Genomic DNA, 26,882 nt, shown 5'->3' on the forward strand with positions numbered 1-26,882 from the left:
ATTTATTGATGGATCTACGCAATAATGCGTGCCTCATAACTATTTTTGTGTTTTGTTTTCTATTTTATATTTTTTTTATACCACTTAGAATGGCAAACAAGCTGACGGTCCACCTGATGGAAAGTGGTAACCGTCGCCAATAGACATGAGCAGTACCATGGACATAACAGAGTGTACTGTTTCGCCCATGATACCATGCGTTGCCATTCCTGAGGACTCAGGTGTTATTCCTCTGTACCTTGTAAATTCACGCCATATCCCACCCTTCAAACTGAAACACAGCCATGCAAACACAACTGCTTTACGGTAGAAACACGAATGGGACAGAGGTACCCAAGCAAACGACTTTTGTACTAAGTCTCCCTCTGGTCTTGATTATATCAGCCGTTAACTGAGCACTGCTGAACATGGGCCTCCCAACTAAGGGAGGTTTTGCCAGTAGTTGCCACGCTTCGCAGGCTGATTGGCAGGAGTTAGGCTCTAGTGAGTAGTTTTAAGAGGGACGCTGCTGCTCATCTCCCGCCCTACGTTAGTCGCCTCTTACGACACCCACGGGAAAAGAAGGGGGTGGCTTATTGTATACCGGGATCACATGGTAACTAACTAAATACTTTTCTTTGTTATTACTGTTTTTTAGCTGCGACTTCGTTCGCGTAACCGACATATCTACATTTGTTAAAATCCGATTAGCTTTTTAAGCACGATTGGATAACAAAAAACAAACGTCCAAATATTTTTACAAACTTTCGTATTCTTAATATTAGTAGGACAGGCCACAAGCCCTAATGACATCATCATCTTTTCAGCCATTATCCGTCCATTGCGGGACATTGGCCTCTCCCATAGATAGCCGTAAGGAACAGTCCTGAGCCACCTGCAGCCTAAGCCTTAATGTAGTTATTGTTAAATTCAAGGAATCATCAGGAAGGAAAAAAGCCTTCGTGAATATCGCAAATCTCCTTCCGGGATGATGGGAAAACCAATCCAGGACGTTTGCCCTCCCCCCACCTCCCTGGTGGTTTCATCCGTCGAGTACGGTGATACTCGGGTCACATTCACACGGGAGACATTATAGTGGAGATTCTTCTAAATCTGCTGATGTTTTCTACGCCGGTGTCGGTTCATTTTGCGCGGACTTCGCCTGCCGGTGAAACCCCGTGAGGAGAGGCCCGGCAAACTGCAAATGAGTGCCAATTATACCTGAATACATACATACATACATATTTGTCACGCCTGTCTCCCATTAGAGTAGGCAGAAACAATGAAACGCCAAATGCTTCGATTCAAACACACCTCTTTCGCTTCTTCCACATTCATCAATCTTTTCATACACGCACGCCGGTTACGGGTACTTTTAATTTGGCCCTTCTTCAGCACGTCGCCTATTTGGTTGACATACGTCCATCTAGGGCGGCCCCTACCGACATCTCCATTCATTCTTGCTCGATAAATATCTATCGTAATTCTTCTTTCATGCATCCTCTCCAAATGGCCAAACCAACGCAACATTCCTTTTTCGATTTTTGTCACTACATCGGCTTTCAGTCCACACTTCTCTCTAATCACACTATTTCTTACTATATCTACCTGGATATTTATACTTATACCAGTACTCAATACCTATGTGCGGTGTGAAGTAATAATTGATATAGATAGCTGTGGTTGAGGTGGAACAGCCATATACGGAGTTCAGCGCGATATGCATCTAGTTTGACAGTAAAACGATTTGAAATGCCTGAGTCTAATTGTGTAATCTATGCAACTACAGCTTTGTTCACGTGAATTAGGCGTTTTAATAGATGACAATGGAACGGTAACCCCACCTGCGTTAACGATGATGAATACATCTGGAATTGGGGGTAAAGGGATTGTTAGTAATGGAGAGTGAGAATCCCATTGCTAGCAATATACCCAACCAGGTCGACCTCGCGGTTTTCCCTGAAAACTATCATGGTTAATTCCTGATGTATTCATCATGATGGGCTAACTGGCCTGTTTTCATTCTCATCTATCACCCTTCACTGGTGCTCCGCCAGCGTATTCCGTTAGCGCAGGCGGGGTTACCATACCATTTTCACTCATAAAAAAAAACATCTGGAATTCAGCAGTTTCGAGAGGGAACCACGTGCAACGCTCGACCTGATGTGCTATATTGCTAGCAACATTATAATAAATAAGTATTAATTTTATATGTATACATATTTTTTATAATATGTATACAAATACAGAATAGAATACGAGCTGAGTTTCTTGTCAGTTCTTCTCGTCTCGAAAACATTCCGAACTGACGGTGGATTTGACATATCATAAGAGTCTGTAATAGACCTACATGAATAACTGTGAAAGCAGTTCATCATCTTCATCATCATCACTTTTGATCTCTATTGTTGTTTATTTATGTTATCGTATATAATCTATAAGTATGTAGGTATTTTTATTATTATATATATTTATATTTGTATGTATGTATTTGTATTACATATTTGTATATTTTTGTAATATTTGTTTAATGTATTCATGTATGTATGTATACTTATATAATCATAATGTGCAGTAGTTCTCTATTGTATGTGTTGTAATTTTTTCACCGCATAATAAAATTTTTGTTTAGCCAAAGGTTGACTGGGAGAGACCCAGACCCAGACCTTTTGTACCAGACTTTTTTTTGTAACGTGGTCAATAAAGAATAAATAATTAAAAATAAATAAAATAAAGATATTTTGAATTAGAATTTGTATCATTCTTTAAAAGGAACAATAAAGAGTTTTCATTCATTCATTCATTCCCTATTTGCCCAGAAAATGTCACCCAGAAGAACAGACTTTTATGACTCCGCCCCCCTACCCCCTACTAGTGAAGTCGAATAAATAATATTGTTATTGTATTTCACCATATTTAGCTTTATTAGGGTTGTGTAAGTTTGTTCCCCTGGCCGTTGTATCAAGATCATATCTCCGATTGTCATCTGAGCGAATCACGCGCAGCCGCATTCGGCACGCTCCGGCGCATTGTCGCCCTAATAGCGTAGCGGTATTGCCGTTTGACGGTCCGGTGTACCGTTCGTCTATGATACACACACACACACACACATACACACATAGTGCGATCTGTGACGTAACTATCACAGCTGCGCCGGTTTTTATGCGATTTTTGTCTACAAGTAGGTTAAATGATATGAGTATCATTTTAAACGCGTGGTGGCTTTGTTCGTTTGATTTTTCTATGGTGATCTCGAGGGCAGTAACTCTAGGCCGTATGTGATAGATGTCCAAAGTGCAATTCCATTTATTATGATTTTTTTTTAATATTTGGGAAGAAATGGACTTCCAGTCCAGCCGGGTAAAGGGTTACTCCGCCAGTGTATACCGATAGCGCAGGCGGGGTTACCATTCCATTATCACCCATTAAGAAAAAGTCCGGTCAAGGTACATCATATATAAAATAGCAAATATTTTCGGATCAACAAACACCTTTAAAGGTCGCTTTATTTTCTAGTACGAATTTGTTAATATTTTTTTTATTATATACATTATTTAAAAATGTACATTTAAATTACACGAGACGTGAACTAATAATAAATAAATAGAAAATAAATAACTTTAAAAAATAACCCAAAATATGTTTGTGCCAATAAACTGCTTAGTAAATTACTACTTTTTTTTTTATTTTCCAGATAATTATTGATTTTTTTTAAATGTTTCGGATGATGTACAATGACTGAGCTAAAAAGAGAACATGTTCCTTATTATTAAAGTAATCACCATGCATTCATCTCAAATCTGCAAAATATGGCAATTTTCGAATTGAATGGAACAATATCGCATCATAATGAGGCCCACAACTGTCACAAGATAAATTATAAACGAATAACTTACATTACACAACATTCCATATGACAAGGGCCATTGACCTGTCAACGGTGACGTCACAATGATTTACAGTTAGCGAAATGCCGGCATAAAAAGTTAGCAACTTTTTTGGCGCGAGAGCAAGCACAGCCAACAAAAAGTACAGTGATAAATGTCATAGTTCTAACATTGACAGCTGGTAGCTTCGTAATAGGCATTTGTTCTGATTGCTCTGATATTGTAATGCAAAAAATATCTTAATTTATCATTCCATATGAGTACATACTCAACATACAAAACTCATTTGTGACTATGTTTCGTATTACGCTTTTTCTCTATCTACGTTTCGAATCAGGATTTAAAAAAAAAACTTGAACAATCTATGGTAAATTTAATATTCGGTAATCTATGGTAAGTTTGAACGAAGTCTTATACGGTTACATGAAAATGTGTTATTTTGACGTACAAAAATGTACGTTTGTATGTATTCGCGGGCTTGAGATAAATTTAAGACTTACTGTACTAACATGTGTTGTGTTTTAAGGGGGAAAGGGATTGTTAGTAATGGGGTCTAACTGACCCTTTGCTAGCAATACATCCTATTAAGTCGACCTCCACGCAGTTCTCCCTGAAAACCATCGTGGTTAATTCTAGTGGAATTCATCACGATAGGCTAATTGGCCTGCTTTCATGTTCACCTATCATCCCTCACTTGTGCCTCGCCAGCGTATACCGATAGCGCGGGCGGGGTTACCATACCTTTATCACCCATAAAAAAAAAAACGAAAATGTACGCTGAGACTAGACCAAAGGGAGACTTTGTACAAAAGTCGATTGCTTGAGTACCTCTGTCCCATTCGTGTTTTAACCGTGAAGCAGTTGTGTTTGCATGGCTGTCTTTCGGTGGGATATGGCGTAAATTTACAGGATACAGAGAAATAACACCTGAGTCCTCAGGAATGGCAACGCATGGGGGGTATCATGGGCGAAACAATATACTCTGTTATGTCCATGGTACTGCTCATGTCTATAGGCGGCCGTTACCACTTTCCATCAGGTGGGCCGTCAGCTTGTTTGCCATTCTGTGTTGTATAAAAAAAAGACCATCTCTGTGCTTTCTTTAAATGTTATTTTAGACAGTATAAAAAAATAGGTAATATAAAATTGGTTGAACATTTCCTGAATTTGTACTATATTGATGAAGTTATAGTCTTCTAATCTTAAATTTGATTTAAAACATTTTGACTTTTAAAAACATATGAGCAAGTTTTATTTTCAACCGACTTCAAAAAGAAGGAAGTTCTCATATCGATAATTTTTTTTTATTTGTTACCAAATAATTGGTTTTGGAAAATTCTTTAATTTATCTGAAAATATATACTTAATCATAAATAATAATAATAAACTCTTTATTGCGCACAGTGGAGATGTGTACAAGAAGTATATATACGGAATGTGCATATACAAAAGGCGGCCTTATTGCTAAAAGCATTCTCTTACAGACAACCTGGACTTTATTTACAAGATTGGTCCCATGGAAATTTTATCAAAATGGGTTAATTGTTTTAGTTTTTAAATCAAAATAACTCGTTTTGCCACTACTGTATTAGGATTTTATGTCGGCCATAATCTTATAATTATTTCGTTTAACGTTAAAAAAATAACCATTTAAATAATTTCCGTCAAAAAATAGCGCAAGTTCCAAAGTGAAATTAATTAAAACTGTTATAAACGTAAAAAAATTATTATACTTATTATAATTTTCAACCTTTAGTTTCGATAACAACTAGCTATTAACGAATTCAAGAATAAAATCATCAATTATTTCGCCTGTATTACTTACACAAGCAAGTGCATACTTTGGGATCGTGCTTATCTCCGCCCAGTGCATAAACGCAATTAAAAATAATTAGTTTCTCTGAACAAAGTGATTTCTAATACAATATTTAAGATTATTTATTCTGTGGTTTCGTTTATTTACAATGAATATAAATTTAGGAAGGAATAGCAATACATGAGGGGTAGGTATCATGGGTGGTATGCACTCTGTTATCTTCACAGTACAGTTCTTGTCTGTAGGCGAGGATTACCGCTTTCCATCAGGTGGGGTGTTAGCTCGTTTGCCATTATAAGTTACATAAGAAAAAAATATGTATACTTTTTCTATATTTTGGGCTAAAGTACGTCGATCTAAGTCGAGGTTCGAGCCTCCAGAGCGTCCAACGTCATAATCCATCGTGTTGAAGTGGACCTTCAGCTACTCCGGTCGTCCGAAGAAGATCTTCAGGTTTAGTGGTCCCTCAGGAGTTACTGACTACATATGTTTGATGAAAATGTGTCTGTTCACGGTAAATAATCCTATTAATATAAAAAATGTGAAAGTTTGTAACGATGGATGGATGAATTCATGTTTGTTACTCTTTCACGCAAAAACTACTGAATCCATTTGAATGAAATTTGGTATAATTACGGGATATAGCTGGTATTTTATGTATCTAAATTACAAGAAAATTTTAATAGTACAGCGTCATCAATGAATGTCAAAGTCTACTATTTATAAGGCCAATAAAATCACTGTTATAATCAAATGGCCGTACGTTGATCGCAACACAAAGAGTTTAGATGATATTGTGTAAAATAACACCGGAACGCCATTGTTTTATTGTTCGAAATGTCAACGTACCCGATGATACACGTGGAATATATATATATATATATGATTGGTCACGCTGATTCCAAAATGATGATTTTTTTTTCAAGCGTATTTTTGAATCGTGAACACATTCCCACTGAACGAATAACTAAACGTGTTGTCGACGCGTTTCGTTTTACATTTGTTTTTTTTTTTTATAACGAACTAATACGCGCAATTCTATAACGCACCTGTTATATATATATATATATATATATATATATATATATATATATATATATATATATATATATATATATTGTAGTTATAAAATATCTATATATATATTGGCCCAATAACAGATGTATTAACTATTGGTTAAAAAATATAATATCTAAAAGAAGAACGCGCTCGTGAGCTTAAATATATGTATAGATATCCGACTGGTATGAGCGATATTGCAACGGGTGGTCATCAATATCCTAAAGAACTGAATATATAGATATCAGATATTACCTATCCATCTATATCCGTTACGCTATTGTACAATTTAAAATTGTGTTCCACAGAAAAAAAATACAATTTCAAGTGTGACAAAACTATTTATTATTATTTTTATTTAAAAACTATTATTTATTTAAAAACTTTTTTTTTTAACACTTACACTATAGTACCCACTTTGATAAAACTTATATGAGACGAATATAAAAGCATATCCTTTCAGATAAAAAAAAAATTCCATATCAGTTAATAACCGATGGTAGTTAAGATATAAGAAATATAAAAAAACATAGTATTATTATATTTTAAGATAGTTGTAACCTGATAACTATCTATATATATGATATTAAAATGGAACGTATAAAATATTTAACATGAATGTCTAACAGCTCCATTGCTAGCAATACACTCTATCAGGTCGACCGCCACATGGCTCTCCCTGGAAACCAGCCTTTGGGTTAATTGGCCTGCTTCTATCCTCATCTATCATCCCTTACTGATGCCCCGCTAGCATACACCGATAGCACAGGCGGGATTACCATTCCGTTATAACCATAAATTGTTATTATATTGCGTATTTAATATAATAAATAAATATTTTAATTGAAACAATATACATATAATTAGGTAACTACAATAATTAAAATAAAACGCTAGTAAATTAAACAAATTTTGTTCAAAATTTACTTAAAGGAAAAGGTATTCGTAAATTAATTTAATTATTCCCTTATCTCCCATCTTGCGTACAAAATTTCCGTTTTATCTTTTTAAGAAATTTATTTACACCATGTTGGAGATAAAAAAAAAAGAAACTAAATTTTGAACTCGTGTTTTACATTACAATATTAATAACGCCAGACTCTTGCAGCACGACTAACGCGTCAGATCTTCGCGTTAACAACACCTTCCATTTTTTTTTTTTTTTTTGTAAAAAATAAACAAATTCATTTAACTCGGGCCGTTTTCACTTTACACCATGAGGGGTTTACGAATTACGTTAAATGATTGCTCGATTTAGTATGATGGGGTAATATGTTATGAGGAATGCTGTTTTGTCTTTTTTTTTTAAGGAATAAAGCTTAATTTTTATGAATTTGGAGTCAGACATTTTTGTTCAAGATGAAACATTAATTTAGGTACCGAGTGAGATATCTTATTCAGTTATTCTTTTTATAATCTTGATATTTACCTCGAATAATTTAATTTCTTAGCGTTTAAAGAATAAAACGCTTAGACGATCTTAGTTAAATCAAAAATAAATTCATTATTTCCAGAGCGAGACTTTGTACAAGTGCATAGGCACCTCTGCCCACTCTCTGCTCACTCACTGCTCTCCACTATAATTGGATCGGATCAAATAGAGAATCTGTAAAGTCTTTAATTTCGCTTCATTTACATAACTCTTCTCACGAAAAGTTATAAAAATAAAGCAAAAGTTAACCTTCAGAACCGAGAGACATTTTTAAAATATTTAACTTGCCCCTTAGACTGTACGAATAAACTATATGAAATACTTCTATACTTAATATATATATATTTCTTGTCCGCAGGCAAGTCGAAAGGTATCCAAATGCGGGTATCTGTTCGTTGCACCAGGCTGGGACTTCTCCAATCCGCTCTACAGAACAAAGGTGAGTTTTGTGTCTATAATCTTAACTACCAATCTTAAATGCCATTGACAAGCAAAAAGTTTCCATAAAAAAAGCATATTAGCTTACCACCTTGACAAAGAGCTCTGGATACTTTCATTAAAGAACGTACCAAAATGAGGATTCTTAATTCATATATAAAAGAAATCTGAGCAAATTTTGATAATCATTTTTGCAGTCGGTAATTTATTAATGATTGAAGCCATCTTTTGATGAGGAATATCTTATTGATAATCAAACTCTTCAATGCATGCCGTAATTCAATGAATGCAGGTGGCAATTACGGCACGGCTTAGGACCGTTCCTTATGGCTGTTTAGTCTTTGGTCAGAACATCACGTAAAAAGAGCTGACAAAGTGTATTTTTTCCAAATGTCTTCCCCCTGATATTTGTCGGCAGTGAAACCATGCTATAAGTAGAACGCACAAGAGCACTTGCCTCATTACCATTAATACCGTGTCACCATACACAGTTTATGTTAATGCCGCCATTTCTCTGTCGCACTTCAATTGTTCGACTGCGCGCTCGCACTAGCGCCCTCTAATTACTTTCCAGAAACTTATTTTCATACCTCGAATACTGTTATGTTTGCAGTACTTCGTTTGGTACTAGCATATGAATTGTTTCTTTGCTGCAACTTTCTAACTGTAGATGTATCATGTATTTGTAAGTGTAGTCAAGAACACCCGAATTAATTTACGTGTATTTTAGTCGAGAACGCTCGACTAGTTTCGGTATTTAGTCGAGAATTCTCGACTCAAATACCTGTAAGTTAATCTGGTAGTTCTTACATTAAAACATAATCTGTGCTTATGAAAGTTTAAAAAAAAATGACCTATACTCGACTCGATTACCGTTCTTCTGTGGTTTTCTATTTACTTTTAGCATATTTCCGAGAGGATCCCTTTTGTGATTATTAAGTATTTATTTGTTTCCTTTGTTTATGTTATCTTTGTAACATATTTTTTTTATTTTATTTCGTTATTATTTTAAAGATTGTGTTACAGTATTAATAATGACAGCCATTTTGTGTCAATGTGTTTTAATACACTCTAGATCTAGTCCGGATCTCAAATCAATACAGATGTACTTAAGTCCAGAATGCAGCTAAAGCATAGAGGTATTTTTCCCTGTCTAAAAAAAGTCGTTAAAGTTGGGTTTGAGCCTCAAACCAGCTCGGGTTTAATCGAGACTCGATCCCTTGATATTGTATACTAAAAGCAACATGCTTATCCACCACTAAAAAGGCCGTCAATCAATCATATCCAAACCTTTAAGGTTCATATTAAACTTCACACGTCAAAATCTACTTAAAGCTTTCATTCTTATCAAATTTTGTATTCTAAATTAATTTCGACGTCATCCGATCCCTGATAAATGAATTGATAACAATTTTGATGTATGATTTAATAAAAATTCACGCTGTAAAGCGGTTTCGGTGTAGTTTTTTTTTGTGCTTTTTGGCGCCAAAACACGGACCCCTGCAGTTTCTTATCGTCCTCCAGTCTGGGTTATCTTTTTTCGACTGTTTGCATAATAATCATACATCTTCGGAGTCTTATCGCCGGAGAACTGGGCAATAAAACGACTATACTTAATGCTAAGGATTCGAACATGAATGAAGGGGACAAGGCTGATGGAAGACTCCTTGGTTGATTTTAGGGTTCCGGAGATAAAAGGCCTCATTGAGCAATCGCTACTATGTATGTTTATTCAAAAAATGAATGAGTTAGAAAGGAAAAAATGAGTTAAATGTAAAATAATAAAACTTGTGAACCCTATTTTAGCATATGAATAATTAGATTTTGTAAATAAGAATAGTTCAGTTTTCTTAAAAAGTATGTAAAATTGTTTTTAAATGACCTATATAAATTTTGTCTACATGTATAACTATATGGAACAGGTAAAGAAAACACTAGGTGTCATGTCGTATAAGGAGGTCAAAAATATTGCCTGGAATAGAGCTGGCTGGAAGAAAATATTTTTTTGTATGCAATTTCGAATGGCAAATAAGCTGACGATTCACCTCACGGAGAGTGGTAACTGTCGCCTATAGATGTACCGCAGTACCATAGAAATAACAGAGTATATTGTTTCGCCCATGATACCCCCATGCGTTGCCATTCCTGAGGACTCAGGTGTTATTCCTCTGTACCCAGTAAATACACTGCCATATCCCACGAAAGATAGAAACACGAAATGGACATAGGTGCCCAAGCAAACGATTTTTGTACAAAGTCTGTCTCTAAGCATGAATTAGTTGCACCGATAAGAGGAAACTCTTAAATGAAAAGAGAACATTATGTATATTTTTCAAGACGTAAAAAATTGCGTAAAATGTTAGAAGAACATAAGATAGATATTAGATATTCTTTAGATAGTGTTTCTTTGAGTTTGTAACTAATAAAAAAAAATTGTCAATCGTGTTGACATGAAAATTTCATGTGTTTTTTTAAGCTTCAAATTAAGTTCGAAAATTTTCCATCCTTCTTATAAACATAACCATAAAATCTGTACCTTCCTTACTTACATTTTTCATAACGGTCGTCCGTTTCTTGATTAATATTAATTATGGTATACTTTTGACATACGCTTCAACAAATCGGCATATTGCAAAAATATTATTTATTATTCGAACATCGATTGTATTGTAACGCAATAAGATTTATATTCCCGTTTCATATTGACTACAAGGGTCAAATATTTAAAGTATAAATGTACCAAAATTCCGTCCGTAGCTTTTGTGTTGCATTCGAAAAATCCTCACCGCTGAGATCTGGCGATAAATAATCGATACTTTATTCTTTGCGTCGATTCATATCGATACATATTTATAGGAAAGTGTGCAGGTAATAAATATGAGGGTTCCGCGAAACACGATTAGGGTCTAATGTGTTAAAAAAGGATATAAGTCAATGTGACTTTGTTATTTCGATGTTAAGGACGTCACTTTTTTGTGGCTTTAGCAATATTAGGTTTCCGAATACGAGGTTGTGAAATATGAACTCGGAGAGGTGAGGCCGATGGAGATTATAATAATATATTTATAGGAATCAAATGTTGTCTGTATGTATCTATATGTATAATAGTTTTTTTTTATACCACTGAGTTGGCAAACAAGCATATAGATCTTCTAATGGTAAGCGGTTACCGTAGCCTATGAACGCCTGCAGTATCAGGGGTATTACGCGCGCGTAGCGGCCTTGAAGGAACATCTTTATCTCTTTTTTAAAGAACCTCATGCTGTAGTCTCTTGGAAAAATTTCGACATACGACTATATGAACAATGTCGTATCCGACAATTGTTTCGGCTTCATTCTGGAAGTCCTCTTCAGGATGAGTACGTCGTTTTGTGTCACAGCGTTAAAAAATGGATATAATATTTAAAAATTTATTTTATTTTCAACCGACTTTCAAATAAAGAAAGTTTTCAATTCGGTTGTATTTTTTTTTGTATGTTTATTACCTCATATCTCCGTCAGTTGTATACCTATTTGGAAAATTATTTTTTTAAATGAAAGGATATAATTACATATTGGTCCTATAGAAATTTTATCAAAATCGGTTCTACTGAACTTCTGCCCTGGTACTCTACTACTCTCTACTATTTCTACTTCACTGGTGCCCCGCCGGTGTATACCGATAGCGCGGGTGGCGTTACCATTCCATATCATTCATTATAAAAAAAAACCCTCGACCATTAAACTCCCTAAGTCGCCTCATACGAAAGCCACGCGAAAGGAAGGGGTGGCCCTTTCTATGGCGGGATCAAACGGCGATATATATATTGATAGTAAATCAAATTCCAGACATGACCCGGCTTTCTAGTCGTGCCTAACACTGTCCGCCTCGGTTATCAACTAGTGCATACGTCACGCACTGCTGACTCAGCAGCTATCATTTCAACTTGCATTGTTTTGTGTAATATTAGTTTTACTATATTAATCATGTAATTTAACATATAATTTTGGATATACATATAGAAAAATAGCAATATTACCGTACTGGTATTATAAATTTGAAAATAAAATTTGTGACCTTAAAGACTTATCTAATAGCTTGAAGTTTGGCATAAACTTTCTCGTAATAGGTATATGGTGCGGAGATTGGCTTAAACTATACATATATTGTATAATTATTTCAGTATGTTGCTGTTAATTATGTCGTATACCAGAGGGAGACTTTGTACAAAAGTCGATTGCTTGGGTGCACACACACACACACACACACACACACACACACACACACACACACACACACACGCACACGCACACGCACACGCACGCGCACGCGCACGCGCACGCGCACGCGCACGCGCACGCGCACGCGCACGCGCACGCGCACGCGCACGCGCACACGCACACGCACACGCACACGCACACGCACACACACACACACACACACACACACACACACACACACACACACACACAGCTTTCCCGTGAGTGTTGTTAGCGACAATTGAATGCATCTAATGGTCAAAGGATGGGCAGAAGCGTTCTTTTTAAAACATCGCTAATGCGATTGCTCTTGTTAGACAATTTCTTAACCGTGAGAGAAGTGGGGAGGGATTGTTAGTAATGGAGACTGAGGGTCCTATTGCTAGCAATATATCCAACCTGGTCGATTTCCCCGTGGTCCCCTCTGGAAACTGGGCTAATTAACCTGCTTTTTTCATTCTCGACTACCATCCCTTACTGGTGCTCCGCCAGCGTATACCGTTAGCGCAGGCGGGATTACCATTCCACTGTCATCCATTAAAAAAAAACCGTGAGAGAAGTAGTTTAAACAATTAAACATACTTTTTGTTTGTTTAAAACCATCAACGGAAGGAGAGCACTTTTGGGACTGGTGCAGCGTGACGAAACCGTCCAAGTCATTGTTTAACTTTTTCGGAAACGACTACCTCGAGTTCAATTTATCCTACCGAGATTAGATCCCACCGAAACTAATTCCCCACTACAACTAACATCTGTTGCTCTTAAGTGATTTTTAATAGCAACTTACTTTGTTGTGTCCGCTTGAATTTTTATTATAATTTAATGGGCTTGAATAATGCGTTCTTGGTTCAACAAAAAATGCATACGTTATTTATCTACGTATTAGAAATGCATCTGTTTTATTTTTCCAACACAACATTTGTAATTTGTCTCCAATAATGATGATATTAATTTTAAGATTATAAAAATATGAATTTCTATATCTTTAGAGTAATGGAAGGCACTTGTTTCGAGGCAGATATAATCTTGAAATATGACAAGTGTGACATTATTAAGTCATCCACGTATTTGTACATTAAGTAGAATTTATTTATTCATGACTAGCTTTTTACACGCTACTTTGTACAAGTAGAGTTCTGAAGTAGGAATATTAATGAAATAGTCGTTTGCTTGGGACCTCTGTCCCATTTGTGTTTCAACCGTAAAGCAGTTGTGTCTGCATGGCTGTGTTTCGGTTTGAAGGGTGGGATATGGTGTGAATTTACAGGTTACAGAGGAATAACATCTGAGTACTCAGGAATGGCAACGTATGGGGGTATCATGGGCGAAACAGTATACTCTGTTATGTGCATGGTACTGCTCATGTCTATAGGTGACGGTTACCATTTTCCATCAGGTGGGCCGTCAGCTTGTTTGCCATTCTAAGTTGTATAAAAAAAAACAATGCAGCAGCTTTTAAATTAGATTATCAGGAATACACCTGTAAAAATTGCATGCAATTTGTTGTAACTGAAACTGCGTAGAAATGTTGCATCTCTATGCATTTTTTATCGATTATATCATGGGAAATGTTTTGAACAATTGTAAGGATAAATATCTGATCCTGATTTTTATAATCGTACAACCCGCCACAAACTAAAGTTTCATCCCAACCATCTGGACGAGTGGCGGTCTTCCACCGTGCGTTTTTCAAGGCACTTTCTCCCACGCATAACCACTCTTTGGCATCAACTTCCAGCAGCAGTATTTCCGAACCGATACGACAACATAACCTTCAAGAAAAAAATATATTCCTTTATAAAAGGCCGGCACGCCTGCAATACCGCTGGTGTGGTGATCATGGGCGGCGGTAGTCACTTACCATCAGGTGAGTCGCATGCTCGTTTGCCCCCTGTGTTGTAAAAAAAAAATATTAAGATTCATATCTATTTTGTTCAAATATTTCTCGTGTACAGACATCGACTTAAAATTTTATTATAATAGTAAGGTAATGAAGATACGCCATTGAACAAATGGTCCACGTTAAATTATATGTAAATTTGCTGTATTTTTTTAATTGAAAAAATAAGTAGCAAATAGTTAGACAGCGTGTCTGATGTTAAGAGGCATGTCTTGTTTAGTTTTAATAAAACTCAGAACTCGATTCTTGACAGTTTTAATTAAACCGTAGCGATCTGATGTTTAAACATTTTTTTTTTATAGATTTGCGTTAGTTTAAATCGGTTTAGCAGAGAAAGTGAAAAATTTTATTCGCTTTAACAGCCATTTGAAAACATTAATTATAAATTAATAATTAAATTAATTAATTAACTATATAGAAGAAAGAAAGAAAGAAATATTTTAATAGTCATTTTCAACCGACTTTAAAAAAAGGAGATTCTCAATTCGGTTGTATTTTTTTATGTCGAAAAGGATATACTTACAGATTGGTCCCATAGAAACTTTTTCAAAATCGGTTTAACAGTTTAGTTTTTAGATCATAATATCTGGTTTTGTCACAGTTAAAGTTATTTTTTTTTATAGAACACAATCTTTAATTCTCCATGCGGTTCCGGCATAGAAAAGGTCAGTTCTTCCTTTCCCTTGAACCTCGTAAGAGGTGAATAAGAGAGGGCGAGGGATGGGCAGCAACGTTTCCTCTTAAAACATCTCCTAAGCCTAACTGCGATTGCCAAGCGCGGCAAATACTGGCAAAACCCCCTAAGAGGGAGGCTTATGTTCAGCAGTGAACAGTTAAAGGCTGATATGATGATGATGATGATGATGATGCTCTTTAATTAGTATTTTTTATTCTACCGAGGCTATGGCTCACTATACGTTTTGGAAGACTGTAAGTGTGGTAAGTAATTTATAAATAAATAAGTAAATAAATTCGCAAAGCAGTTTTAGTTAAAAAGAACGGGCAAGAAACTCAACTTGTTCAAAAGTTGCTTTTTCAAAAACCTCAATTACATAAATTATGAATTTGTGTAAATACAAACTACTAAGAAGTATCAAATCGTAAAAAATATTATACACACGTTATATCCTAATTTAAAACTCGGGATACTGTATATCTAATATATAAAATTCTCGTGTCGCGGTGTTTGTTACCAAACTCCTCCGAAGCGGCTTTACCGATTTTTATGAAATTTTGTATGCATATTGGGCAGGTCTGAAAATCGGTTAACATTTATTTTTCATACCCTTCAATGATAAGGGTGACCCACCCCTAAATATTTATTTTTATATTTTTGAGATTTTTCTTTTATTTTTACTTTATTATGATATTTATAATAGCATTGCAAAATACATACAAACTCATATTTTCTTAGATTAGATTAGATTATTATATGCCGCAATAGACTTGCAAAATGGCCATCGAATGTAATAATTGTAGTAGGATACATTTTTATCTATAGTGGTCGAAACAACGTATATGGTAAAACAACGTTTGCCGAGTCAGCTAGTAGTTATATAGGATTTTTCCGCGGGTGAAGCCACGGGATGTAGCTAGTTAACTAGTATAATCACGACTTATTGTCACAACCTATTAAAAAATATATAAAAAGCAACGGTTTTCTATCTGAAAGTAAGGTTAAAAATAGTTTTGAACTTTTCTGTGAGTAATCCGTTACGCGATGCGATAATAGTTGTTCGAGTTACGCAGTCCCGTCGTGGGTCACGGGTCACTCGGTCTATTTAGTGCTAGAATGTTATAGTAGCTTGCAATTTATCAATGACGCCTTTGATTTGGCACCTAAATCCTTTATGTTTTCTTATTTTTTGCGTGAATTTACTGGGTACAGAGGTATAACGCCTAAGTCCTCAGGAATGGCAACGCATGGGTGAAACAGTATACTCTGTTATGTCCATGGTACTGCTCATGTCTATAGGCGACGGTTACCACTTTCCATCAGGTGAACCGTCAGCTTGTTTGTCATTCTAAGTTGTATAAAAAGAATATAGCGAATTGATCGTTCCCTTTAATGCCTTTCTCTTTAAATTGTATAAAAAAAAATTAATTCTCGTTTTTAAAAAAATGAAAGGCATCGTTATTACTATTTTAAAAATAGTTATTCTATTATCTTATTTCAACCGTAAACTGTCCACTGCTAAATATAAGCCTTCCCCATAAGGGGAATTTAGCCAGTAGTTGCCACGCTTAGCAGGCGTGTTGGCAACCGCAGTTAGGCTTTTACAGATGTTCTAAGGGGGACGCTACTGCCATCACTCGACCATTAAGTTCCCTTAATCTCCTTTTACAATAACCACGGGAAAGGAAGGGGTGGCCTATTTTTTTTTTTGATGGGTGAAAATGGTATGGTAGCCCCGCCTGCGCTAACGGGATACGCTGGCGATGCACCAGTGAAGGGTGATAGATGAGAATGAAAACAGGCCAGTTAGCCCATCATGATGAATTCATCAGGAATTAACCATGATAGTTTCCAGGGGGAACCACGAGGGGGTCGACCTGGTTGGGTATATTGCTAGCAATGGGATTCTCTGTCTCCATTACTAACAATCCCTTTCCACAGGGGTGGACTATTCTATGCCGGGACCACACGGCTTTCTCGTATGCATACCAATAGAAACATACTACACAGTGGAAATGGGAAGCTATTGGTCAAAATCAAAAATGGAAAAGAAAGTTAGTAACTAATAGTACTAGTAATAAAACTAGTTGTTAAAAGAATAATAACAATAGTACTGTTTCTTTGAAGTAAACATTAAATAAAAGTTATTGAATAAATTCAGTCATTATCATAAAAATCTCTTTTATAATACTATTGTAAATATTAAGTAATACTCCGGACAGAATTGAAATTTTTGTTAAAAATGGTGGTCATTCACAGATACACAGATAATATAATCTATTGTAAAGTGATACTGTGGCAGTTGTTACGTCACGCCTATAGCTACTCTACCCACTCGTGCACTACTGTTATTCGCTAAAAAAAAAGTAAGGCTGTTTAACTAATTCTCCACAGTTAAATTTACGTAAATCAAATTTTTTGTGTTGCCAGCTAATCTCTGTTAAGTTTTAGTATTTATTTATTTAAAAATTACTCACCACACTTACAGTCTCCCAAAACGTGTAGTGAGCCATAGGTTTATTTTACAAACTTACAAATTTTGTACAACATTTTAAAAATATATCTATTTTGTCATTAAATATATCAATATCTTGCTGCTGAGCAATCAGAGAATTGGGCAGAAAAATAGCCTGATAAGTGGGAGCAAACTGAGCAGTACAGGTGCGAACCGGCGGTGCCGATAGGAATCGACAAGCACACAATCGCATGCAGCGTTGGGGTGCGTACAAAGATCAACGGCTAAGAGTTGCAGGATTGTCTATTCTATATTATATATTAGTATATTATAGTATGGCGGTGGCAGAATTGAATAAAGTTGTCAAACTTTATTCAATTCTGCCACAAGTTGTCAAACTTATTTTTTTTTATTCAACTAAAATGACAATAAAAGCAGACGGCTCATCTGATGAAAGTTGTAACCGTCGTCTATAGACATGAAAAGTACCATGGACATAACAGAATATATTGTGTCGTCCATGATACCCCCCATGCGTTGCCATTCCTGAGTACTAAGGTATTATTCCTCTGTACCCTGTAAATTCACTGCCATATACCACCCTTCAAACCGAAACACCCTCACCCCCGAGGAACCTAAGCAAACCACTTTTGTGCAAAGTTGTAATTTAAAAATTTATTTACTGAACTTTATTCAGTTTATACATAACGAGGTAGCTTCCTGTGATGACGAAGTAAAATACAATAGGCAAATATTAATAATTGATACAGGCAAATGCAGTTTAGGATGACCACCACTAGATGGAGCGATTCCCTCAAATATATTGTAAGGAGTCAGTGAATGCAGGTGGCTTAGGACCATTCTTTATGGCAATCTATGAGATAATAAACAGTGGAAAATAAACAACTGAAATTGTGATTATTACGATTCTTACTTTTGGCGATACATGTGAAATGACTGAAATTAGCGTTTTTTTTTTTTATTTATAGCTTTTTTCTTAAATTAAGAGCTGGCAACACTAAATTCCCGGTTACACCGCCGCGCGTTTATTACACAAAATAAGCCGTTGAACGAGCCGTTTCGTCACAGTGTAATTGAATCTGTCAATGCGCAGATTTATTGTTGCGTTTTTATTGTTAGTTATCGTTTTATAATGGCGGTTAGCAAAAACTATTGCTTCTAGTTGCCAACTTATATATTTTTATGTTCTTTACGTGCGAGTGGTCAGTTTCATAATTTGGACCGTTATGTTTCCGTACAATGATGGAGTTTTTTTTTTTTTTTAATAAATGTCAATAGAGTGGTAACCCCGCCTGCGCTAACGGTATACACTGGCGGGGCACCAATGAGAGATGATAGGTGAGAATGAAAAGGCAGGTTAGTAAGCTCATCGTAATGACGACTTGAAATTCAACCCGATGGTTTCCAGGGGAGACCACGTGGAGGTCGACCTGATAGGATATGTGACTCGTAGTCCGCATTACTAACAATTAATTTTAATATGATATAATAACTGTCATACAAACTACGCTTTGTATGTTATTATATATTATTAAAATCAACTTCCAGCAGCAGTGTTTTTTTTTTATACAACTTAGAATGGCAAACAAGCTGACGGCCCACCTGATGGAAAGTGGTAACCGTCGCCTATAGACATGAGTAGTACCATGGACATAACAGAGTATACTATTTCGCCCATGATACCCCCCATGCGTTGCCATTCCTGAGGACTCAGGTGTTATTCCTCTGTACCCTGTAAATTCACGCCATATCCCACCCTTCAAACCGAAACACAGCCATGCAAACACAACTGCTTCACGGTAGAAACACGAATGGGACAGAGGTATCCAAGTTTGTTTCGGAATCGAATTTTTATTTAACATATTTATTCGGTAGTCACTTACCATTAAGTGAGCCGCATAGTAGCTCGCCATCTATATTATAAAAAAAGAACTTAGAACCCCAATTAGGCATCTTGCACCTTCAAGCATTGAGATTGAAGATATGCGGTAATTTCGAGGTGGGTGCGCACCGCGACTTCCAGTCACGACTCGCGTGATGTTAAAATTTGCTTATTTTCCAACTCCTGTGCGTTGAGTAACTTAGGGTGTGGTGTAGACGCCGTAAGCCTGGGAACACAATTGAAACATAATAGCAACTATACCAGTATAAAACGCTAGTAGCCCGCCTCGGCTTCGTACGTTTTTTCATTAAACCTGTGTTACTCGCTGATAATACAGCTTTCTAGGTGAACGAATTTTTAAAATTGTTACAAGTAGTTTTTTCGTTTATCCTTTACAAATAGACTTACAAAAAAAGAAATTTTTCCTCTTTATAATATTAGTTCAGTCTACTTGGCTTCTATTTTTGCCCAAAGCTGGCTGGAAGACAATGCCAACAAAGTTGTAAATACTGAAGACTTGAACAAAACACCTGATTATTCACTGCAGCAGATAGGGAATCACAATCTGTGATCTGACGAAATATGTATATTTTCTTAATCTTTTGTATAATTCTTTCATATTACGTGGGTCTCTGAATCTGTTAAATAAATTTTAATATATTTGAACAAAAGTAAAGCATAACTCTCTCAGGAACCGAATATAACGGATTCGTGCAACAAAGCCGCGCCAAACAATTTGTACACACGAAATAAGAGAAAACAAGTTGCAAAATCACCAATCATTTCCATCAAGATTGTATTTGATATAATAAGAAAACATTTGCAAGGAACCACCAAATCGCTGGGCGACCATTTGATTGCAGGGCGTTATGGGGCAACGAATGTTGTGTAATTTGTATCGACCAGGTATTTATTTATGAGAACTAGGTTATACAGATCGAGGGTTATCAGAGCAATGACTTCATTATGTTCGTAACACGAACCAGGGTTTAACGTCAGACGAAATTCCGAAATTTCTAAACCGAATTTCGTGATTACATTAACACTAGTTTCCGAAGAACTTTCGGTTTTGGTTTCAAAGCAAATTAGTAGTTTTCAATAGTAATTAGTATTAATAGTAGTAATCCGCTTTCAAGAATACTTTCGAGAACTTCTCGATTCTTCTGTGCCAGTTAGAATGTTTAGTTGTTCTGGCGTAGTCACACTAATGAAATAAGAATTATGAAATCACATCTTTCTAATAATAAAATTGTAATTAGACGATGCTTATACATGGGAGATATTTAAGAAAAAAATAAATATGAGCAATAGATGACAAAACTGTTTTTTTTTTTTACTTTATCTGGCTGCCTGTGTATTTGTTCAGGCATTACACAACAAATACTGTTCCTGAATATCTAACTTAAAATCTGGTGTATGTTTTATCTTGAATATATGTGAAATAAAGAAAACTGTTTACAATTTGACCAAATCAACTTTACTCATATTAACTATATCAAAAATAAAAGCACCGACAAACACTCTGTGTGATATACCATCTAGAAGAAGTCTATTCCATTAATTTTCTCACTTCTGAAATCCATACGTACGAAGCAGCGAAAAAAAAGGTATTTCTTAATTTTTTTTTTGCAACTTAAAATGACAAACAAACTGACGGCCCACCTGATGGAAAGTGTTAACTGACGCCTATAGACATGAGCAGTACCATGCACATAACAGAGTATACTGTTTCACCCATGATACCCCCCATGCGTTGCCATTCCTGAGGACTCAAGTGTTAATTCTCTGTACCCTGTAAATTTACTGCCATATCTCACCCTTCAAACCGAAACACAGCCGTACAAACACAACTGCTTCACAGCAGAAACACGAATGGTACAGAGGTGTCCAACCAAACGATTTTTGTGCAAAGTCTCCCTCTGGCTATACTAATCTCTTCAGTTCATTTTACAGTTACAAACCGTAATGGCTTGCGTAATACGACACAAAATATTGTCCTTTCTTGCGCACATGAACGATGCAACCACCCGGGTCATCGACAAGCATGATGCGGTTTTAATGACGTCCTTAAATGCGTAAATAATGTGCAACGTAAATGCGATAACGGATCAGATACGCGTTGTACTAACCACGGTGATTATGGTTTATAAAAACCCTTATGGTGTTTAGTCAAGTTAATGTACAGTTAGATAAAATACATTGCTAAATTTTGGTTGGTATTTAACTTTATTATTAATTGCCATGTGGTCCTAACATATGTTAAAATTGGCCACCCTTCCTTTCCCATGGGTTGAACTTAATAGTCGAGGAATAAATAGCAGCGTCCCTCTTAAAACATTACCAAGGCCTAACTACGGTTGCCAATACACCTACCAAGCATGGCTACTATTGGCAATACCCCCAAATTGGGAAGGCCTATGTATATACGCTTTTGGTGAAGTTTTAAGAGAGAAGCTGCTGCCTATCTCTCGACCATTAAGTTACTTTAGTCGCCTCTTACGTCATCCACGGGAAAGGAAGGGGTGGCCTATTCTGTCGGGACCACACGGCTCATGCAGAACAAAAACGTAATAATTAAAATAGGTTTGTTGAACGTTTAAATTTTTATGAATAAGGAGATACATAGCGCTTGCCAAGTTTGGCAACTACTGGTAAAACCCCCCAATAGGAAGCGGCTTATATGATAATGATGAGATACGCTACAAAATAACGCTAAAAGTTTGCAATCTTGATGTAAACCATCACAACATCCATTCCAATATCAGTATTGAATCTCGAAATGAAATAGGGAAAGCCGTACTCAACTATAGTAATTCTGAACATAACCAATCCCTGGAAATTTTATCGGTTATCGATTTCTAAGTTATTAACTTAACTCGTGGGTCGTTTAATTTATAACCTGGCTGGCTGGCTCCCATGATGGGTTTAACTTCAAAGCGTTGATCAGTTAAGAGCCTATTAAGCTCATCTTTATAGTTTTTATGATCTATTTCCAGATCAGCATCACGACTTAAGTCGTCACTTGAACTTTTTTATGTTTACCTACTGTTTATCGATTTTTTGTCATAATTATTCTATTATCAGTATTTTGCTTTTTTGTTGTCTCTGTTGGATTATTAACTGGCTTCTTAAAAAAGAGTTCGGCATTCGGCAACACCTTTATTGTTGTTACTTCCAAATTACGTGCAAATTTGTGAAGATTGATTGCATTTTTAGAAAAAACAAATTACATTATCTTTTAGTTTATTATTAATTACAATAAAATAAATATATATCCAACTATAATTCAGAATAAAGTTGAAAATGGTAACAATCATCTTTTTAAGTTTATACACGAGCGAGTTAAACAGGCTGGCAATAACTTAACTATAATACTTATAAAACTTAGCATTAACTTAATGACTTTTAGAGTAAACGATTTTTTTTATCTATATTTTACCTATTTGATAAAGTTCATTCCTATCTCCTAAAGACTATAAAATTATTACTATTAACTTGAAATTTTAAGATAACGTTTAACATCTAGAGCGTGTGGTCCCGACATTGAATACGCCTCTCTTCCTTTCCTGTGGGTGTCGTAAGAGACGATTAAGAGAGGAAGAGGGATGGGCGTCCCTCTTAAAGTATTACTAAATCCTAATTGCGGTTGCCAATCCGACTGCCAAACATAGCAGCTCCTAGCAAAACTCCCCCAAGGATGCTTATGTTCAGCAGTGGACAGTTCACGGCTGATATGATGATGACGACGACATTAATATCTTGTCATTTAGAAACGATTTGTCTTTATTAACTTTAAGACATTCGCGTTAGTTTATGGTTTATAAGAGACAGAAGTTATTGCGGTAATTAAAGTAAACTATGGTACTTTATTTATTATTTATCTACATTTCAATGTCTGCTACATCCTTACTCTTGCAGTGCTGAATCATTTTGGACGTAAACAGTACATTAAGGCGAAAGATCAATTTAAAATGTGGCGTTTCATTTCACACGGCAACGTGAACAAACCTTTTACGCGCGATGTTACAGTAGCATTTTCACGGTAGCGTAACGGAATGCACTTACATTTACTGCTTCATTTACTCCACACGTATGGCATTAACCACACACAAAGCTATTATTGTCAATATTTCAGCGTCAATAATTCAAATAGCATTAATAGAAAGTGGAGCATAGTTAATTTGCATGGCAACACTGTGAAACGTACGATTGAAGGAACATGTAGGTGTATTGACGTCGTTCTAGTCTAATAACGACGTGTTACACTGTACGCCCGGTTCTTTAATGGTTAAGTGTTGCCATAGTACATAGGCTTTCCGAACAATTAGGGGAATTTTGTCAATAGTTGCCACGCTTGGCAGGCGGGTTGCCAACCGCAGTTTGGCCTTTGGTTTTAGGAGAGACGCTGCTGCCCATCCTTCGACCATAAGTTGCCTTAGTCGCCTCTTACGACACCCAAAAGAAAGAAAAAGAAATGGGTGGCCTAAATAAATAATTTATCTACTGTAACATCTACAAATCATTAAAAATTTGCCGATTATTACTATTCCTTTCATGGTATAACCGGAGACACATTTAGCTTGAATAACAAAGAGATATAGATTCGAATCCTATGGGATCGAATCATCGTAAGATTTTTTATTTTTTAGTAAATTTAGGTTTAATCGTGACAATGAATGCAAAATCGAATCACAATTGGTAAAAATATCAACTAACACCGTTGGAAAGGGGTTTTTAGTAATGGAGAGATTAGTCTCATTGCTAGCATTAAGCAATATACAATATCAAGTCGATTTCCACACGGAGTCCTCTGGATACCATCGACGTCAGTTCTTAGTGAATTAGTCACGAGGGGCTAATTGACTTCAACCACATCATTTCATCCTCCACTGGTGTTCCGCCATTTTAAACCGGGTGGTTTGGATGGGATGGTGCACCATTCCATCTTTAGATTTGTTTTTACATTTTGCATTTACATTTTACAAAATGTGACATTTACATGCTATTCTGTAAATGGCAAAATAGGCACGAAACTTTATGTAATGTAAGACCACCGATACCTACCCTATTTAATGCAAATAAATTTATTATTATTAGGCATTGAAAAAAGTAACCTAACACACACACACACACACACAAAAATACAATTGAAACCGCAATACATATGATACACGGATTTTTAGATATTTATTTATTTTATTTATTAGACACATATAACATAAAAAAAAAAACTTATGTAGTAGTTACATTCGGCTAGGTTACAATCCAATTACATTATATGCACAGCTTGAGTTATTCATGTAAAGCAAACATGTAAAATAAAGAAAATATATAAAATGCTACATAAATATAAAACTATATAAAAAAATCATATGCTCAATAATTAATATTTTCATATTATATAATATTTTGAATTCTCCCAACATTTGTAAACACACTAGCCGACTATGTAATTAAAAAAGGAAGTCTGTTTAACAACACATAATAGCATTTTAAACAAAGCTTCCTATCAATTTGATCGGCAACTAAAAAAACAAAGATACATAGATAAACAAATTTGCCATTCTTTTTGTGCGTGTCTGCGGCGCACGCGCAATGCGGAAGCTGCGGTCAGCCCGCTGCCAACTGACGGGGCGAAGTGCATAAATTGCTATCTAGGTTAGCTATTCTGAGATGAAATAATATTTGAATTGTCCTGTCTTGTACTTTAGATCAGCGGTTCCTAAAGTGGGTTCCGCAGAACCTAGGGGTTCCGTAAAAAAGTTATCAGGATTCCGCGTATACATTTATACAGTGAAACAATTTCATTCTTCGCATTAAAAGTTAAAGGAAAGTATAAAGATTTATACTTTTAAAATACGTCTTATAAAAGCTTTTGTTTTTATTTAAACAGTGTTTTAGTTTTGTAATCGTTTGGTATTGAGTTCTATAAAATAAAATTTATTTGGTGGGCGTTTCGTTATCTTAAAAGTTTAAGAACCCCTGCTCTACAAACAAACAAACAAACTCGCTTTCACATCAATATACATAATAAAATCGTAACTGGTAGTTGTCTGTACGAAAAACTATTATAAGGTAGCTTTATAAACGTAATAGAACCCAAAACAATGTATTTTTTTAGAATTTTCGTCTATTTGTCTGTACGTTTGTGCACGCTAATCTCAGAAACGGCATAACTGATTTGAATGCGGTTTCCACTAAAGCGGTTTGCGCCACTTAACATTTAGTGTTTGTTTTATTTCAATCGATTCATTAATAAAAAAAGTTATATCAATCTAAAGAATCACATATAAAATACTATAAAATAATTGATGGATGGATATTTCTTACTCGATCACTGTCAAAAACTATTTAGAACAGATTTGGTACACGGGTAGATTTTATCCCTATTTAGCATATACTATATGCTAAATTAATTATACTTTATGTACTTACTCACGTGAGTAAAATCGCGGGATACAGCTAGTTTACAATATTAGTAAGGCTATAAAAATGTTTAGTCAACACAAATAAACAAAATAAACATAATTCAATTTGTGTTACATTTCTCATAACAAAGTAATCAACTTATAACCAAATGTAATTCGATATCCGATAACAATGCGGATTGTTAGATAAACATAAATTGCGCAATCGGAGTCGTGTCCAGTGATTGATTGTTTGCCGGATACGTCAAGGAACTGATAAGGCAATAGATTGTAAAAAGTACATACACATCGATCTATTATTAAGTCGTGCAGATCCCGGCTTAGAATTGGCCATCTCTGGTGAGTGTTGTACTCGTAAGAGAGGCGACTAAGGGAACTTAATGGTCGAGGGATGGATAGCAACGACCATCTTAAAACATCACCAAAATCCTAACTGCGATTGGCAAACTGCCTGCCAAGCGTGGCAAACACTGGCAAACCCCTTCCCCAATCCCTTCATCAAAAAAATAAAATCAGTATATTAATTATGAGGCAAAAAAGATTAAAAAGAATACAACCGAATCGAGATTTGTCCTCCATTTTTAATGTTAGTTGATTTTAATTTTTAACATTTGAAAATATTAGTTGAATACGTTTTGCCACGATTGAAATCTCTGTTGTTGTTTTTTTG

General features: G+C 35.6%; 1 protein-coding gene across 4 annotated transcripts in view; it reads left to right on the forward strand.

The window, feature by feature from the left end:
- Window positions 1–26,882, forward strand: part of LOC113517313 (protein outspread) — a 383,813-nt gene that overhangs the window by 140,770 nt on the left and 216,161 nt on the right. For 3 of the 4 annotated variants that reach the window (XM_052901499.1, XM_052901501.1, XM_052901500.1), the window contains exon 2: window positions 8,532–8,612. In XM_052901499.1, the coding sequence (XP_052757459.1) occupies window positions 8,532–8,612 (81 nt within the window). Of the gene's footprint in view, window positions 1–8,530; window positions 8,613–26,882 lie in introns of all 4 variants that reach the window. The other variant, XM_052901502.1, reaches the window with a different exon arrangement.

The sequence above is a fragment of the Galleria mellonella genome, unplaced genomic scaffold, assembly GCF_026898425.1.
Source record: "Galleria mellonella isolate WM207_F2 unplaced genomic scaffold, CSIRO_AGI_GalMel_v1 utg78, whole genome shotgun sequence".
NCBI classification, from domain to species: domain Eukaryota; kingdom Metazoa; phylum Arthropoda; class Insecta; order Lepidoptera; family Pyralidae; genus Galleria; species Galleria mellonella.